Here is an 18,183-nt window from a genome sequence, read left to right on the forward strand (position 1 = left end):
ATTATTACAAGACTGGAAACTGAGGAGACCAGCTGTTAGACTTTTTGGAGAGGAATATTGCTCCATTCTTGTCTAATATGGGATTCTAGTTGCACAACACTCCTCTTTGTCATATTTTTTGTTTCATGACACCCCAAATGTTTTCATCTGGTGAAAGGTCTGAACTACAGACAGGCCAGTTCAGCACCCAGATTTCTCTAGTACAAGGTCTTCCTGTTGTAATAGAGGCAGTATGCAGTTCAGCATTGTCTTACTAAAATATCCAAGACCTGAATAGGAGTAAATGTTGCCATGAAAGTTGTATATACCTTTTAACATTGTTGATGTCTTTCCAAATATGCAAACTGCCAATTCCATCAGCACTATTGCACCCCCATACCATCATCGATGCAGGCTTTTGATCTGAGCGCTGATAATAAACTGGATGGTTCAACTGTAGATGATGAGATCCCCTAAGTCTTTGCAATTTTACACTGAGGAACATTATTCTGAAATTGTTCCTCAGTTGGTGAACCTCTGCCCATCTTTACCTCTGAGAGACTCTGCCTCTCTACAGTCAGATGTTGTTTTTATACCCGGCCTTTTTACTGACCTGTTGCCAAAACAAAACCTAACAAGTGATGCCAAGCACAACAAACGCCACACCACACACACATTTTGCCCATTTTGAGTAAATGGGAAGGTTTTAAAAATTCATTAAAAATTTGAACTTTTACCTACTGTTCCCAAAATGTAATGACATCTGTTCTGGATTACTGGCAATCTATAAACCCATTTTGGTATGAATTTACCCAATATTTTTGCTGTTACAGACATTTGAAATTTCACCCATTGTGTGTAAATAGAAAAAAAATATTTTAAAAATTCTTTAAAAAATTTTAACTTTGACCTACTTTTCCCAAAATGTAACGAGATCTGTTCTAGGTCACTGGCAATCTATAAACCAAACTTGGTATGAATTCAACTAATAGTTTTGCTGCTAACAAACCAAACCAAAAACAATTCCCCTTGCCTCCCCTTTAGCTGGGCAGGGTAAATATGTACTTTTAAGCATCAGTTATTTTGTTGCAACTTTTTGGAGACATCCTGCTACCATGAAACCTAAGTTTTAATGGTACAAAGATTTATTTTTTAAGTTCTATTATGCTAACAAATATGTTCAGAAGATTGGCAAACCATTGGATTCTGTTTTTATTTACATTTTTTTTTTTTTTCGTTTCATATTTTTATTGATGTGTATACAAGAGAATTAAAGGTACATACCAATACTATGGCACACTGATGGCAACATTAACCAGGTTTGTAAACACCATTACTTTTAGATTTGCATATTTTTGAAGGAACAAATGACAATGAAACCCAACAAACAATACAATGAAAAGAATACTAAGACATAGTCTGAATAGAATCATTAAACTGGTGACATAAACATAAGAAAATAAGTAAATAATAATAATAAATAATAATGGAAAAATAAATAAATAAAAAATAAAATAAAAATAATTAAAAAAAAAAAAAAAGGATGGGGATTACGTTGTCTCAAAAAAATCCATAAACGGTTGCCATTTATTGTAGAATTTGTTCAAGTTTCCCCGTTTTGAATATTTAATTTTCTCTACTTTTAAAAAGGACATAACCTCATTAATCCAATGTGTGCTGGAAGGGACTGTTGTAGATTTCCAATTAAGAAGGAGGTGGCGTTTAGCAATCAGGGACATAAAAGCTATTACTTCCAATTCTTTAGCAGGGTATTGGGTATACTCTTCCGGGAGACCAAAAATACCAATGTGTGGTGAAGTGTCAATAGTTTTCGAAAATACCTCGGACATGGTGTTGAAATAAATTAGCCAAAAATTTGTCAGGGTTGGACAAGAAAAAAACATGTGTGAGATTGCAGGGTGAGCCTCCACATCTGTTACAGACATCTACTGTATTTAGGAAAATCTGAGCTAGCCTTGTCTTTGAATAGTGGCATCTGAATACAACTTTAAACTGTATCAAGGTCAAACGGGCACAAATAGAGGTTTTGTCAATGACCTTCAATGTAGATTCCCACCAATGTTCTTCAAAAACCAGTCCGAATTCACGCTCCCAAGTTTCTTTTGTGTTGGAGGTTAAATAACCATCGTATGACTGAATAGTGTTTTTACTTACATTTAACACAACATCCCAACTTTTATGGAATTGTGGTTGTGTATTTGAACATATCGTTAGTCTCATAGCATAGTTGCCTCAGGAATTTTTTTTTTTTTCAGTACACAGCCAGTGATGCAAAATGAAACAGAAGTGTTTGGTGAGTAGAGTTAGGCAAATATCACTATTTAGCCAAAAATATGACTTAGGCAATTATGCTATGAGGCTAACGCAGTATGTAGATGAACTGAAGCTGTAGAAATGTGCTTCAAGGAATATGTGAGTAAAATGATCATAACAGGCTAATTTGATATGGCAGCTCGTGCCTAGCTGCCATATCTAAGTTCTCATAGTATGCAGAGTTATTTTGGCCCGTCATTATCTCGTGGCTCATTTTAAACAACACAAATGATAGCATGATATTTGGACATCTGTTGAGTTGGAGAGTGTTCATCAGTGTACAGCATGTTAGACATTTTTTAAAGTTTTCCCTGGTTAGATAAGATAATAACTAGACACAATGGACTTATGCTCTTATGTAAAAAGCTCTACACAGCCCACATCAACAAGCACACATATCACCATGTACACACATGTGGCCCTCACATTCTCCTCTGCCAATTTTATTTTTACACCAGCTCAAGTGATGGAGTGAAATTTAGGTTAAAGCAGCAGAGAGACTGAGATTCTCACTCTAGGTTTCACTGGATTGACCTAAATACCGCAGTCAGTTCCTTGGCCGTGTATGGGTTGGTCTTTTGTAACACTGCAGTAATAAGAATGGAAGCTTATGTTATATTGTTCTTTGTTTTATCACCTCATTCACTGTACGGTCGTAACACCCAGAGATGAAAAGGCTCGGCTCACCTCATGCATGACGAGCCGTATGCAGTTATGTCCACTGTAGAACCCTGTCTTATGGCCTAAAATTTATGTTACGTATAAATATAGAATAGTAATAATACGTAATAAAGTATGTATTCGGCCTTGATTATCTCAATAGAATGTGATTTCATTACTGCACAAGATAGCGCAATCATAAATATTAGTTAAGTATAAAACTGGAAAATGACATACATAGATCAGTCACAGTTAGGATCACCAAACACACTTCAGTGAGCATATCCCATAAATATACAGCATATTTATATGAATAAATTTGCTTAGAGTTTGCATGGACAAGCAAGACACACTGAGCATGTAAAGCTTCTCTCTCAGCAGTGCAACTTACATTTACAGTTATGTTATTTGTAGTGTTCTTCCACTGCTGGCTTCTTTTTTTTTTTTTTTTTTTTAAATCTCTGCAAACTTATAGTCACTACTCTGAAATCTGAGAGTTTATATCTGAGTCACTGTAGGCACTGACGTTTGCGTTGTTGTCATTATTTTTTACACCGCTCCAAGAGCCAATTGCGGAAAATCCAGGGTGCATTTTCAAATGTTTTTCACACTCAGATGTGTTTCTTTTTGAGATAATAAAAGCATCACATAAATATATTCTGACTGATGTTTGACTCGAATGCCAAAACCACTGTTGATGATGGTGTGTGTTGTTGATGAACTGTTTCCATAGTGTGCAAAGGTCTGTTGTTTTCAGTGTTGTGTGCTTGTTTTACTGGTAAAACCGCAGTGGAGCTCTGTATGGGACATGACAGTCTGTGCCTGAAATAACTGTAATGTCATAACATGGCATCTATTTTATTTACTTATCTGCATCATTGTTTGCAGTTACACCCCTCTCTGTTTTATACATATATAGCCTATATATAGTATATGCATGTGGGATATGACAGTCTTATCTTTAGATGCATGGTCCTGCTCATCATCAAATATAAATCTCTGTGGGGAGGAGTCAAATATGGAATCCATGTGTCCCTGATGTGAGAGCAACCAAGTGGGATTAGCAAACAGGAAACTGGAAGGATGACTTAAAGCTGTCTTGTCCAAACTCACAGTACAGAGCGAACATGGTCCCTGTGAGACTGTCTCTAGTCTCTATCTCTTTCTACTCCCCCCTCCATGTCTCTCTCATCTTCCTCCATCATTCATTCCCTGTCAGAGAACCAAAAGGAGGAAATAACACAGCAGAAGGGAGGGGAGTTGTAACTTAATGTGTCCTGGATGTTGAGTATGAGCCGGAGTATATGAACTTAAGAAGACACTATTGTGAACTGTCCAATGTTTTTGGATGTTCTGATGCTGTTGGGTGTATTACAATCCTTGGCTGATGGTCAGGCCATTGTTACTGATCTCTCTGATGGGAAGAGATGGAACAATGTTCATGTTTTGGCCAGGATATTCTGGAATTCATACAAGGAGTAAAGTGAGGAGAAGATGGCCAACATTATAGTCAGAACTTCCTGAAATAAAGGAAGGGCTGCATTTTGCATTCCATTTTTACAATTCTACAACAAAATTCATCTGGATGTTTATTTACTAATCCTGCTAATCACATCCAGTGGACTTTCCTCCTCCAGTGGAACTGATAGCAGGTAAATGTTTTGCCTACATGTAAAAACTTCTAACTACTAGACAACGTCCAAGGCTAGAATATATGGTTTAACCCATAAAGACCTAGTACTACTTTTGTGGCAGTTCCCAAATATTTTTTTTCCTGTCTAACCTTTCTTAAGTGATTTCTTACCATTTATTCTAATGTTATCCTCTGTATTTTGCATTTTTCATTTTAAACCATGTATTTTCCTACATTTAATTTAGATATTCATGAAAACTCAGTGTAAATTCAAAGATTATTACATCAAAACAGAGAAAACTGAAGTAAAAGTGACTTTTTCAACAAATATATCATTAACTGAATGTAAAACCAAGTGTGTCCATTCACTGTCATTCATCCAACTCCATGGGTTTTACTGGTGAATCAATGTCGTAGAAGATGACGGTGTTTCCATGTTCACTACGGAGCCTCTGAACGTCCAAATGGGTCATATCTGATGACCATGAAAAGGTGACAAACTGTATTTTACACCAATTACTTACAAGTATCAATAGGATTATTGGATCAACAGGTATTTCACAGTTTAGATCAGTAGATGGTTTTGGTCGATAGTGGATGTTTGGGTCTTTATGGGTTAAATGAGCCGCACGCCCAAAGCAGATGACATTTATGTGATGTTGAGATCTCTTTTGAGGCTTCATGTTCTGCCGGCAGCAGCTTTATCAGACCACGACTGTGAACCAGACTGTTACCAGCCCTCCAGAGACACACACACACAAACACACACACACACACACACGTATGTGCACTCTCATAAATAGACACACAAGACACAAGGCCAGGCTACTCTTTTCAGTGAAAAAGAGAAGAAATGTTAGCTAAGGTGTTGACTTGTGCGTGGGTGGGTGCCTTTGTATCCATGTGTGTCATCAGTTTGTACTTTCACTGGAAAAAATATAGGAAGCAGATACGTGGCGGTCTCTTACAGTTTAAAAAGGCTCGAACACAATAGCCTCACCAGTGTCTCATATTAATAGCAATATTTCTCAAAAGCTTGTATGACTCGTCAGTGCATAGTGCTGTGTCATGGTACAGTGTGTCCTGAGATATTATAGTCATGCAGCTCCGCACAAAACTTTTGAGAATGTACCAGCACATAAAAGGCCGTGAAAAGAAAAGAAAGCATAGAGGTGCTACTTAAGTTGGGAGGCTGCAGATGACTGATAGGATAGGAGCCACAACTCAAAGCTAACAGTGTTGGTAGATTGGAGGCGATTGAGTTACTCCATTGTGTATTTCTTTTTAACTGGTTTTCATTGTATGGGGTGTGATTTCCCTGTAGAATAGACAGCTCCACCTCATTCTGGGAGGTAAGTGGGCCACAAGAAGATCATATACTCCTGTTCTTCAGCTGCTGTCAACTCTTGACCCTTACGTCTCTGAAAGTAATGATAATAATAATAATAATAATTATTATTATTATTATTATTATTATTATTATTATTATTATTATTATTATTATCAGAATACTTTATTAATCCCAGGGGGAAATTATTGGCTGTTACAGTCACTCCATCCAAGTATAATAAAAAGTAGCAGGGAAGAATTATCAATACAACAGAAAAAAAAAAAAAAAATTGCATGTGTGTACATACATATATATATATATATATATATATATATATATATATATATATATATATATATATATATATATATATATATGCTAAAATTTACTTAGGGGTCAAATGAGAGGCCATTTTTGTCCAAAAAAAAGTAGTAAGAAATGCATAGAACTGTGTTGAAATAATGCTAATACATTTGTGCACAGACTACTGATATTATTTGACAGTAGAAGCTCTATTTTCAGAAATATTGGGTTTTGAATAGCACGTGTATGTGAAAACTTTTGCTGGTGGACGGACGTGACATTACCCATGATGCTCTGGTCAGTACCAGTACTTTATTAGGAATAAACTTCTATACTTACTATTGCTAATTCTCCTCTTATTCATAAATGTTAGTATTGTGGATCTAAAACAATAACAGCTGACACAAAAACACAAAATGTGGCAGTGGAGGGATGTGACATGGTTGTTACAGATCCCATCATACTGATGCTCGGCAGCCATGTCACCGTTTCCACAAATGATCCCTGTGCAAAAACAAAAAAAAAGTAAATAACAATATAGAATTGTTATTTCTTTATAAAAATGCTTATTATTAGAAAACTGTTGATTTAAAAAGTGACGTGTGACATTCTTAATGTATGTAATTGCGTAACATAAGCAGGATGGATCAGCACCATACTCCATATTGCAACCTGTAAAAATAAAACATGATATGTAGGAGAGAATCCTTTATGAAAAACTGGGGAATGTAAAAGAATAGAATGTTTGTTTTTCAGGTAAATTCAGTTAAAATATAACTTGGCCATTTGTGACATGAAAATATAGCATTAATTGTGATGAAACTGGACATTTTTGAGCTGAAAACATAGTTCATATGACCATCAACATGTTGAACAGAACTGAAATCCTGTAAATTTGCATAACTCTCATTTACCAACACAGAGTTCCTCTGGGGATTCACTGATATTGATTTCTTATGCACAAAGACATAAATAAGACCTCTAAGTAAATTTTAGCCTATTTATTTATTTATTTATTTATACAGACATACAGTATATATAGCTCTGAATATTTTATATATACCAAAAATACATGTTCAAACACTCTATTAAGACACAATAGAGCAGCAATTTGTACAGTGTGTACCTGACAATATATTATCAACATGATAATTAAAGAAAAATATATAATAAGTGCGCAAAAACATTGTTGTGTGTTATTTTGATTATGCAGTTATTATATAGGTTTTTTTGCACTATCCACTTTATGCTGTTGTTGCCAGTGGTGTCTCGTCAATAGAGGGCGCTAGGGCACCGCCCCACCTGTGTCACATGGAGAAGAAGACGATAGGAATCACCTAAAATAATTTTACAAAAACATTAATATTTAAATAAATGAGCTATACATGATACAGGCAGAGAGTAGTGTGTATGATCTACATTGAAGTGTAGTTTAAAACTGTTTTTGATCATTTAATGAGCAGGCAAGTCACATGTTTCCTATTTGAGGCGCCACCCAAGAACTCCACAGACTCTCGTTCTAAATGGCATGTGTACAGTGGACCCCCTCCAATACAAGCTATAGGAGAGCCTCCAGGAGCAAAAACTTGCGCACAAGCGCTGCCCACAGGAGTAAACGTCACATCCTGAAAAGAATCAAGACCTTCCTCAGAAATGGAATCAGTGAATAGGTCCTTAAGTAATACTACTGAGCTACCAGTAAACAGCTGGTTAGTTCAGTGGTTATCAAACTGAACTACAGTGTGGGGAGGCGCAGGATTGATTCGCAGTACAAGTATTATTAGTGATATGTTTTCAACTCTTATGTTGATTTTCTATTTTTCTAATGCCATGCGATATACTCGCACTCCCTTCACCCCTGGTCTAAATACATTGTCCATATTGGACACTTGTCAGGGACATGCCTGACTTTAACAATAGTCACAGAAAAATGTACTTGTTTGAAGGATAGACGGGTGAAATGTACATATAAAAATACATGACTGAAAACCATACTGTGTATTTTTATTTTAATTTAAATTAATATTTTAAAATAGTGGTGCATGTGCTTTGGTATATCGTAGTGTTGATATGTGGTTATAGTGCAGCTGAAAACTGACTGGATACTGCGCCACACCAAAAAATAATTACACTAGCCGCCACTGGTTGCTGCCTTGATCGTTGAATTTCCCCGTTGTTGGAGCAATAAAGTCTAATCTAATCTAATCTAATGTGAATTTATGCAGAGTTTACTCATTTCCTGTCCTTTCCTTGTGTTTTTCTTATTCGCAAACACATTCCTGTAAATTCCCGGTCCCAGAGGAGTTAGATTAGTCAGAACTTGGCTTGTGTTTATTGAGTGTCACTGTATTGAGGATCAGGGCAAAACAGGGGTCACGTCAGCGTAACAATGCACGCCTGTGAGCGCTGACGGGAAAATATTTTCATGAAGACACAAAGCAGACCATTCTCCTCCTCACAAAGAGCCCCCTGCCTTGTTATCTCTTTGTTCCTCTTATGTATTCATATTGAGAGTCCGCCACTCTCTTCTCTTCCTCTTTCATGTTGTTCTTTCTGGCTGTCTCGTTGTGTCTTCTAGTCAATCTTTCTCCCACACACTCACCAACTCGCAATCTCATCCTCTCACACACTTTCACCAGCAACACCAGCTCATTCTGTCACTCTCATGTCACCGCCGACTATCTCACGCACCATCATGTCCAGGAAACTGAGCAGCTCTTTACCATTTTTTTTCCCCCTCTCCTCTCACACGTTTTTTTCTTTCCACTTTACCTTCTGCTCATGTTTCTGCGCTTGCTCTTTCTCGCACCTTATCTGTACTTTCCTCTTTCTCTCAGTTTAGCTCAGTGACAGATCCCGTCGCCGTGGAATGTACCCCAGCAGCTGAGGGTGATGCGTCATGTGCAGCACAGGCCGTTTGTGCCTGTCACGGCCTGCCTCATCCAAGTGCTTTTTCCCACAATACTTGGCGGCACAGCAAAACAATTTGCTCTTTAGTAGACCTTGCATGATCCTGCATGATGAAGACAAATATCAAGCAGTGCTTTTTGCTCCCATTTCAGTGCAATTTCAGCACAATTTCACCCTCAGTTCCTTTTTTCTACACGTGTGGGCTGAAACTAAAGCAACATGGCAGGAAATTGTGGTAGGAGGCAACAAAGAAGCAGAATTAAGAGGTGGTAGGAGGTTATAAAGACAGGAAAAGTGATCTGAGATAGCAGCAAGGATGTTAAGAAGGTGGACAAAGAAAGGATATACAGGCTAATCAATGTTGAAAACAATAAGAAGGTTTTAAGAAGAGATAAAATAGATGACAAATTGAGGAAACTGTTGAAAAAAACAAGAAATACTCTGAAATTCAAAATTTCAACCTTAGTGTGTTATTGGAGGACATAACAGGATTTTATTATTTTTATGAAATTTTTCACAATTTTTTATTGTTATGAAGAAAATCAAGGTCAATGAAGTTACTGTATTTGGTTCCTTACTTGTAAGTGAAAAAAAACCTCCAATGACTAAGTATGAAAAATACAAGAAAAACACATGTAAGGTAAAAGGAACATCTATTTTAGTTAGAGGTGTAATGGTACACTCATTTGTACCGAATCATTTTGGTTCAAGGCCTTCGATACAATATGGAGGTGTGCTGAACGAATACATGTAGCCTATGTGAGCAAGCAGAACCCAGGTGCAGGGTTTCCTCTTTATACATTCAGCAGCGGCAAATTCTCAGCCCCGCTGCAAATAACCCCAAGACATGACAACAGAGAGTATAACAGAGGCACAGAAGCCGGGTCAGATGTTCAAAACATGTTGTTTCACTTTCGGTTTTTCGGTATGTTGCAACTTTGTGACACAAAAGAGTTCACAGGTTCCTATATAGCAGGGCTGTCAAACTCATTTTGGTTCAGGGGCCATATGTAGCCCAATTTGACCTCAAGTGGTCCAGAACAGTAAATAATGACTTAATAACCTATAAATAATGACAAATCCAAGTTTTTCTTTTTTTTTTTTTTTAAGTACAAAAAAACCCAATTGAATTATGAATATATATATATTTTACAAAAAAGATGTGAATAACCTGAAAAAGCAGAAATTTCATTTGAAAAATTAGTGCAATTTTAACAATATTATGCCTCGACTTATTACTTAGAGATGTACATTACACACAGTGTTACATAAACATTTGGTAATAGTCATAATATTGTTAAAATTTTGGAGTTTGGAACTAAAATTTGAACAATTTCCACAATATTAGATCTCTTATTATTAACACAACTCCAGATCACAGTGGATCCATAAATGCACAAAAAATTTAGTAACAGGCAGAATATTGTTAAAATTACACATTTCGGATTGTTCATCTTTGTTTTTATTTATGTATTTATTTGCATTTTATTGTGAAAGAATAGTTTTGTAAATGTAAATATTTTCACAGTGTAATACTATTTTTTTCACCTAGATTTTTTCCACATAATTTTTCACAAAGAAAATTTGTAGTTGTCATTATTTATGGGTTATTGTGCTGTCATTTTTACTTGACATCACATTGGTCTGTATGTGGAACCTGAACCAAAATGATTTGGACAACCTTGACTGTTCAGGTTAATTTTTTAACTTTCATCCCGCGGGCCGGAATGGAACCTTTGGCGGGCCAGATTTGGCCCTCGGGCCACATGTTTGACACCTGTGCACCTGTGCTTTATAGCAAAAAGGTTTTTATTTTTGGCAAAATCAAGTGAACCTGTTCCTCTTCTCTTTCACCGTGCCTCTGTGGTGGTGTTACTGTGAGGTCACGTTCACAGCACCTCAGGGAATACTTTGAAGAACACTCTGTAAATTACAGAGTTTGCCATAAACGAACATTCAACATTCAAAATACAAAAATACATAACATGTATGGTGCCTGTTAAAGCACAAATGACTGTATGTGAAAATAACCCAAAATGGTCATTTGCCTGATAAAGGGTTAAAAGAATTAGATAGTCAATAGAAAGGATGGATTGGCTAAAGATAAAGATGACTTAAGTTGGAAGGAAAAATAAGGGAAAAGACACATGCTGAGCACAGTAAAAAAAAAAAAAAAAGAGGAAATCAGATACATTGATTTGCAGATCTAATTAATTACCAAGTACAATAATGTCCAGCATGTTTTCTTGGCAATAAATACAAGTGCTTCAGAGCCTATGTGTATAGGTTCACTGGAAAAGAGTGTGTGTTTGTAACTGGACAACAACAAAGACTGAAATGTGAGAAGTGATACAAAGAAGAGCAATGATCAGAATGAAGCGAAATTGAATCACAGTAGAGAGAAACACCAGCAGAGAGATGGATCACAGAGAGAAGGTAGCCAAGATGAAAATCTGCCCAAACTTAAGTAGTCGCAGTGCTCTAATGCTCTGATGAGAATCTCCTGCCTGTTGTTTTATTGCAGGGGTTTCTCGGTGAATGGTTTTGACTCGAAATGCACACAAACAAGCAACACACACACACACACACACACACACATAGGAGAGTGATAGCACTGGCTATCTCCAAATGCCCTGAGCCTTGCAGCAGTAATGCTAGGCTATTAGAGTTAACTGCTGACCTATGGGAATTAGCATTGACAGCTATCTCACTCTCAGCATTCCTCTAAGCTCTGTAGGAAATTGTTATACCCACGGTGTACTAGATGGAGTGGGTTTTTTTACAGTGTAAGTACAAATAGTGCCTAAGAAATGATTGATGTGTGACTTCAGAAAAGGTTAAAAAGTTATCATTCCTTCAGTAGATTAAAATGAATAGTAAACAGAGATGCTGCTGCAGAGTTGGATCTTCAGTCCAGGTCCAGATGCGGTGCCTGCATGCAGATAGTCCTCTACAGACGAGGCAGTTCACTCAACTGTCACTGACCACGGCTGAGTCACTTTATTTCACGTCAGAAGAGGAAGCAGTCTCTTCTACCAGCAAAATGGGGTCCACGCCCTGACACGGCAATAACTGCAGCCATGCATAATATCAAGTATAATTGCGACGCTGCTTGTTATTTATCAAAGGTTTACCCAGCTGACATTTTTTGTGGGTGTGATGTGTAATACGAGGCTGATTTTGATGAAACCGTTTGAAAGGTCATGTTCAAACTGAGCCATGTTTAGCACTGACTTTCACTTGCATTCTGAAATAACACTCAGTCCTGGACTCGTCTAAATCCCCTGAGATTTCCACATCTGTCTCATCTTTGTCTTTTATTATATTGAATCTGTGTGTGACTGTATTTTTCTGTTATCTACAGAGTGGGAGTGGATGCAGATGAAAATCCAGAGGAGCTTTCTTTAGAGGTAACAACACCTTGCTGTTCAGTAATCATTAATTTACGTGCTTTGCTTATTCCTACAGTGTTTACCCCTTTTTGCATTGAATGCATTTTAATTTGTTCAACTTCATACCAACAGGTATGGGTCATCAGTCCCATTAACTATATTGAACCTGAGGAACATGAAAAATGCAGAGCTAATTGAAAAATTTGTAATGAAAAATGACAGATAAGCCAGTAGAAAAAAGCACACTGTCTGTAATTGTTAATTAAATCATGACGTTAATGATTTCTCTGTAGAAATAATTTGCTATTTAAAAGAAATATGCAGCTATATTTTCATTCCAAATGATCGATCATCATGTCATAGTACCTGCGCTGACTCATTTATTCACAGTAATCAAAATTATGTACCTTACACACTTGTATAAACATTAAATCAGTACACATGTATCATGTTGGAAGGTATGTCAGGCCCAGTTTACACAACAACACTCTCAGGTGAAAACAACAAAATATTTGATCAGATGTGCCTTTCATTTAGACGGCAATGGGGTTTAAAATGCAAAAAAGTGAAACCACCTTCCAGAGTGGAAATCTTAAAATTGCTCTACTCTCGCGTCATCATCTAAAGGGTTTAAAATACAAAACTGCATTTTCTCATCACATAGAGTTTACATCACAGGCACGTCCCAGTACAGGAAAGCAACAACATGTCAGGTCATTTCCCTGTGACGGACCTTCAAGTTGCCCTAGCCCAGTGTTTTTCAACCTTGGGGTGGGGACCCAACGTGGGGTCACCTGAAATTTCTAGTAATTGATAAAAAGAAAAAGAAAAAAACTTACTAATAAAAAATATATGGTGAGTTGAGAGAGACAATCCCAATACAATAAAGACATGATAAACTGTGAAGCTGAAACTGAAGCACTGTGGTTCTGTTTATCTGTCAAATGTTCACTGTGGTCAGTTTCAGATGCTGCAGCTCTTTCATAATTCATAGTTTGAGTTCTTGTTTGTTCAGTATTAATTGTCAGTCTTGTAAATCCAAGCTGGACTGACTGTTCATATCCTGACCAAGGAAAATAAAATTCTCACTTTGTGCAGTAATGTACACCTGGCTTTTCTGCCTCCGTCCATAATAATATACATTATATAGACTAAATGTCATCTAAAATTAACGTTTATTTGCAACATAGTATAGCAAACTATTACATGATCAAAAACAAATTAATTTTTGCAAGAAAAATATCTCTGTTTGAAAGTCTGGTGTCGCCAGAAATTTGTGATGTTAAAATGGGGTCATGAGCCCAAAAAGGTTGGGAACCACTGCACAAGCCGCTCTAATTTACATCCAAGAGTTGTTTCAGCAATCATCACGATTGTTCTGTTTCCTGTTTTGTAATTGTATTTCGTGTTAGGAGAGAACAGGAAGAGAAGTAGAACGGTTCTACGCAGGCGCTTGGTCTTGGAGGTGGTGATGCCACCTATCCACATGGCATACACACTACATTGATAAATAGGAAATTTCACACACTTTTGCGTGTCCGTCTACATGCAGATTTTTGCTCCAAAAGGCACGTCTGAACACGGAATTAAAAGTGAGAACACAACACCACTTTTGTTTTTTCAGTTCAGATCATTACCATCTAAACGTAGCCTTAGCTGCATGACGTCAGAGGAAATGATTATGTAAGAAAGTAATGAAGACAGTCAAAAACGTATTTACTTAAGAGCTGTTTGTAATTATAACAATAGTGTCCAATACTATATCAATATTGAAGTACAGTATTTTACAGGGATTCAACAGTTTGGAATACATATCTTAACTTACAATTTGGGGTAATTAAATTCCTTCAATACAACATGTACAATTATGTTGTTGTATGCTCCTACTATGCTACATTTCAGAGGTAAATGCACTTTTTACCTTTTATTTTACTTTTATTTTCCAGGAAAAACAGTTACTCATCAAATGCTTTCCCGCATGTGTTAAACTTCATTTCCTTAAGTTAAATAAACTTTAAAATTCTTGAGGGTTTTTCTGAAAAATGCTTTGTCTAAAAGCTGTAAACAGGAAACTGTTTCTCTGACCTCATGAAAAAGTTGAAGTTTTAGAGGTTTATGGTGCTATTACTTAACCCATAACGACCCAAACATCCACCGCTGACTAAAAGCATTTACTGATCTAAACTGTTTGATAACTGATGTCCCACTAATATCAAATAAAAACTCAATATATGTAAATAATTTTTGTAAAAGGCAGTTTGTCAGCTTTTGTTGGTCATCAGATATGACCCATTTGGATGTTTAGAGGCTCCGTAGTGAACATGGAAACACTATCATCACCTGCAACATTAATTTACCAGTAACACTCATGTAGGTAATAACAAATGATGGTGGTTGGAGATGCTTGTTTTCTGTTCATTTAATGATATATTTTGTTGAAAAAGTCAATGTTAACTTAAATTTTTTGTCTGATTTGATATAATAACCACTGAATTTACTTGAACATTTACATGATCCGTAAATTAACTGTAGAAAATACCTGATTTTTACTGAAAAATGCAAAATGCAGATAATAATATTAAAATAAATGGTGATAAATCACTTGGGAAAGACAAAAAAAAGCCATTTGCAAGTTGTGACAAAAATGATTATGGGTCTTTAAGTGTTAAGGTACTGAATGTGTTTTGTTTTATTTTGTAGTGTAATGTTTTCACTGTGTGGTTTTAGTACTTTTATTTAAATAGAGGATGTGAATACTTCTCGCACTACTGGTAAATTACAGGCCTGTGAGTGTTTTTCTGTTTACTGTAGACGTCTAGGATTTACAGTATATCCTGACTCACACTGACACATCATCCTTTAATCTTGATTCTTTTGTTTAATATTGTCTGATTTCAAAGTGAAGAGGGGTTTGAAGAAGAGGAAATGCACTTTTGCTTCCCGCTAAATGACAGCCTGTAGCACATCCTTGTTGACAGAGAGGCCTTCTGAATGTGCCTTTTTGTTTTGTGGGCACGTCCGCCCACTTACATCCCCCCCACCCTCCCCTTGCCGTTTCCCACCAGCTCTCCATCCCCTCCCTTTCATCCTTTTATTTGACCTGGCTCTTATCTGCACGCCGTGAATGGGACAAGGTCTGATCAGCTCCCTGGCATTATGAGGCCAGAAGGGCAGACAGAATAGACGACATTGCCAGTAAGGCTGGAGGAGGATCCCGCTGGAGAGGAAAGGGCCGGGCTCCAGGGCTCTTTCTTATGGAAATACTTCAATGTAACCTTGTCCAAGACGCGACAGCTGGAGGCGTGGTCTTAACGTAACAGGGTAGGACCTCCAGGGACTCTTAATTTTTTTGGAGACCAGGATTTTCCTACATGAACACTAGGCCTGAAGTCCCAGTTGTAAAGGTGGAGGTCATTGGATATGGCCCCGCTGACCGTCAGGGGTGCAGATTTTCAGCATTTCCATCAAGCAGCATATGTATCCACCCCTGAGGGTTTCTGTGTGCCGATGAGTAACAGTGGTTCTCTCATGGTCTACAGGTTGCAACAGGGAGCTCAGATACAACTCCGGACCTTTGGAGCCGTCTGGACTACAAGTATCCTTTCATTGCTCCCTTTTTATACCAAGCACTTTCACATCTGCGTGAACACACAATAGTTAAAGCACTGGTGTGTGGAGCAGTACTATACAAGGTAAAATACCAATGGGTTTCATTTCAGGGAACATAAAGACAGTCAGACACAGGAATAAGCAGGAAGGTTATGACCTGCTTTAGATGCGAAGGCTATAGGTATCTACTGTTTATGGTGTACATGTCTGGGGATATTATACGCTTCAAGACCACCACATACATTATACAGCTCTGGACAGAGTTAAGAAAGCACTCAAAATGCCTGTTAATAACTGGAATGTGATCAAGCCATAAACCAGTGTTTTTCAACCTTGGGGTCGGGACCCAACGTGGGGTCGCCTGAAATGTCTAGTAATTGATAAAAAGAAAAAGAAAAAACTTACTAATAAAAAATATATGGTGATTTGAGAGAGACAATCCCAATACATAAAAGACATGATAAACTCTGAGGCTGTAAAACTGAAGCACTGTGGTTCTGTTTATCTTTCAAATGTTCATTGTGGTCGGTTTCAGATGCTGCAGCTCTTTCATAATTCATAGTTTGAGTTCTTGTTTGTTCAGTATTAATTGTCAGCCTCGTAAATCCAAGCTGGACTGACTGTACATATCCTGACCAAGGAAAATCAAATTCTACCTTTGTGCAGTAATGTACACCTGGCTTTTCTGCCTCCATCCATAATAATATACATTATATAGACTAAATGTCATCTAAAATTAACGTTTATTTGCAACATAGTATAGCAAACTATTACATGATCAAAACCAAATCCATTTTAGCAAAAACATGTCTCTGTTTTGAAAGTCTGGGGTCGCCAGAAATTTGTGATGTTAAAATGGGGTCACAAGCAAAGAAAGGTTGGGAACCACTGCCATAAACCAGGGCTCCATTTTTTCACTACAAATCGCACAAAACAAGAGTAATGTGTAAGACTCACGGAGAGAATTTCATGATGGTTAAAATCAGGGTTATTCTGTCATTAACTTAAAAAAAAATTCTTCTTATGTGAATGTAAACTTGTTTTCTTTGCAATATTCTGAAAACACTGCATTCTCTCAAGCGTTTTTCTCACAAATTTGATTCTCCTCCCCTCTCTTTAACACAAATATCTGTTCTTTGTATTGCATTCAAGAGAGATTGTTGATATACTTTATTTTTCATTATTGTTCACATTGTTCACAATAAAATAAAGAAAATATGACACCTTGGTAAATAAAGGTGTGGATGACAGCTGTATTAATGTAAAAGACATAGCAAGACAGGAATGACAAGAGAGGAAGGTTTAGCCGTTAGCTTAGCATAAAAACAGCTGGTAAAAAATGTAGAAATGCTTTCAACTTTTGAGTCTAGAACTCTTTGAGTACATTTCAGAGTTTGTACCTTTAAGGAAATGGTTTGAACTGGCCCATTATTTTCTTTAAAACACTACTGTCTACTTGTGTAAAGAATGCGTCTTGTGTAGCTGCCTCTGCTAAGCTAACGGTTGCTAGCCTTTCATTTTGTTGCTGCTATACAGGAGCAGAAGGGGGACACTGAACAGCTTAAGAATTCAAGGATTTTTAATGGGAAAAAAAATGACCCTAGTCAATTACAGACATCAGCAAACAGGCTGTTATCCTCGATGTAGGAAACTGAGATTGTTGGTCAACGTCAACAGACAATTGTCTCCTAGCATAACCGGCTTGTTTAGTCTGACATAATCTCATTTCCTGGTTCATACAGTAAATAATGTACATGTAATGCATTTCTTTAGTGGGTATCACTTAGGGTTAAGAAGGGGCTAAATTCATTTATTTAACTTGAATACTGAGACTAATTGTTTATTGTTTATACGGATCCCCATTAGCTTCCACCATTGTCGTTGCTACTCTTCCTGGGGTCCGTTACAATACAGATACAGTTACAAAATACACACGTAAATAAAAACAAGTTTACAGTTCATTGCTATGATCAGCAAACTGAACATTTCATCTCAACACATAAACCTTAAAACATTTAAACTTTTATCTTTAC

At 36.9% G+C, this 18,183-nt stretch overlaps 1 protein-coding gene across 1 annotated transcript in view; it reads left to right on the forward strand.

The window, feature by feature from the left end:
• Positions 1–18,183, forward strand: part of LOC115411705 (sodium/hydrogen exchanger 9-like) — a 128,504-nt gene that overhangs the window by 97,510 nt on the left and 12,811 nt on the right. Inside the window, exons 13-14 of the mRNA XM_030123922.1 lie at positions 12,514–12,559; positions 16,081–16,136. Of these exons, the coding sequence (XP_029979782.1) occupies positions 12,514–12,559; positions 16,081–16,136 (102 nt within the window). The remainder of the gene's footprint in view (positions 1–12,513; positions 12,560–16,080; positions 16,137–18,183) is intronic.

The sequence above is a fragment of the Sphaeramia orbicularis genome, chromosome 20, assembly GCF_902148855.1.
Source record: "Sphaeramia orbicularis chromosome 20, fSphaOr1.1, whole genome shotgun sequence".
Taxonomy (NCBI): domain Eukaryota; kingdom Metazoa; phylum Chordata; class Actinopteri; order Kurtiformes; family Apogonidae; genus Sphaeramia; species Sphaeramia orbicularis.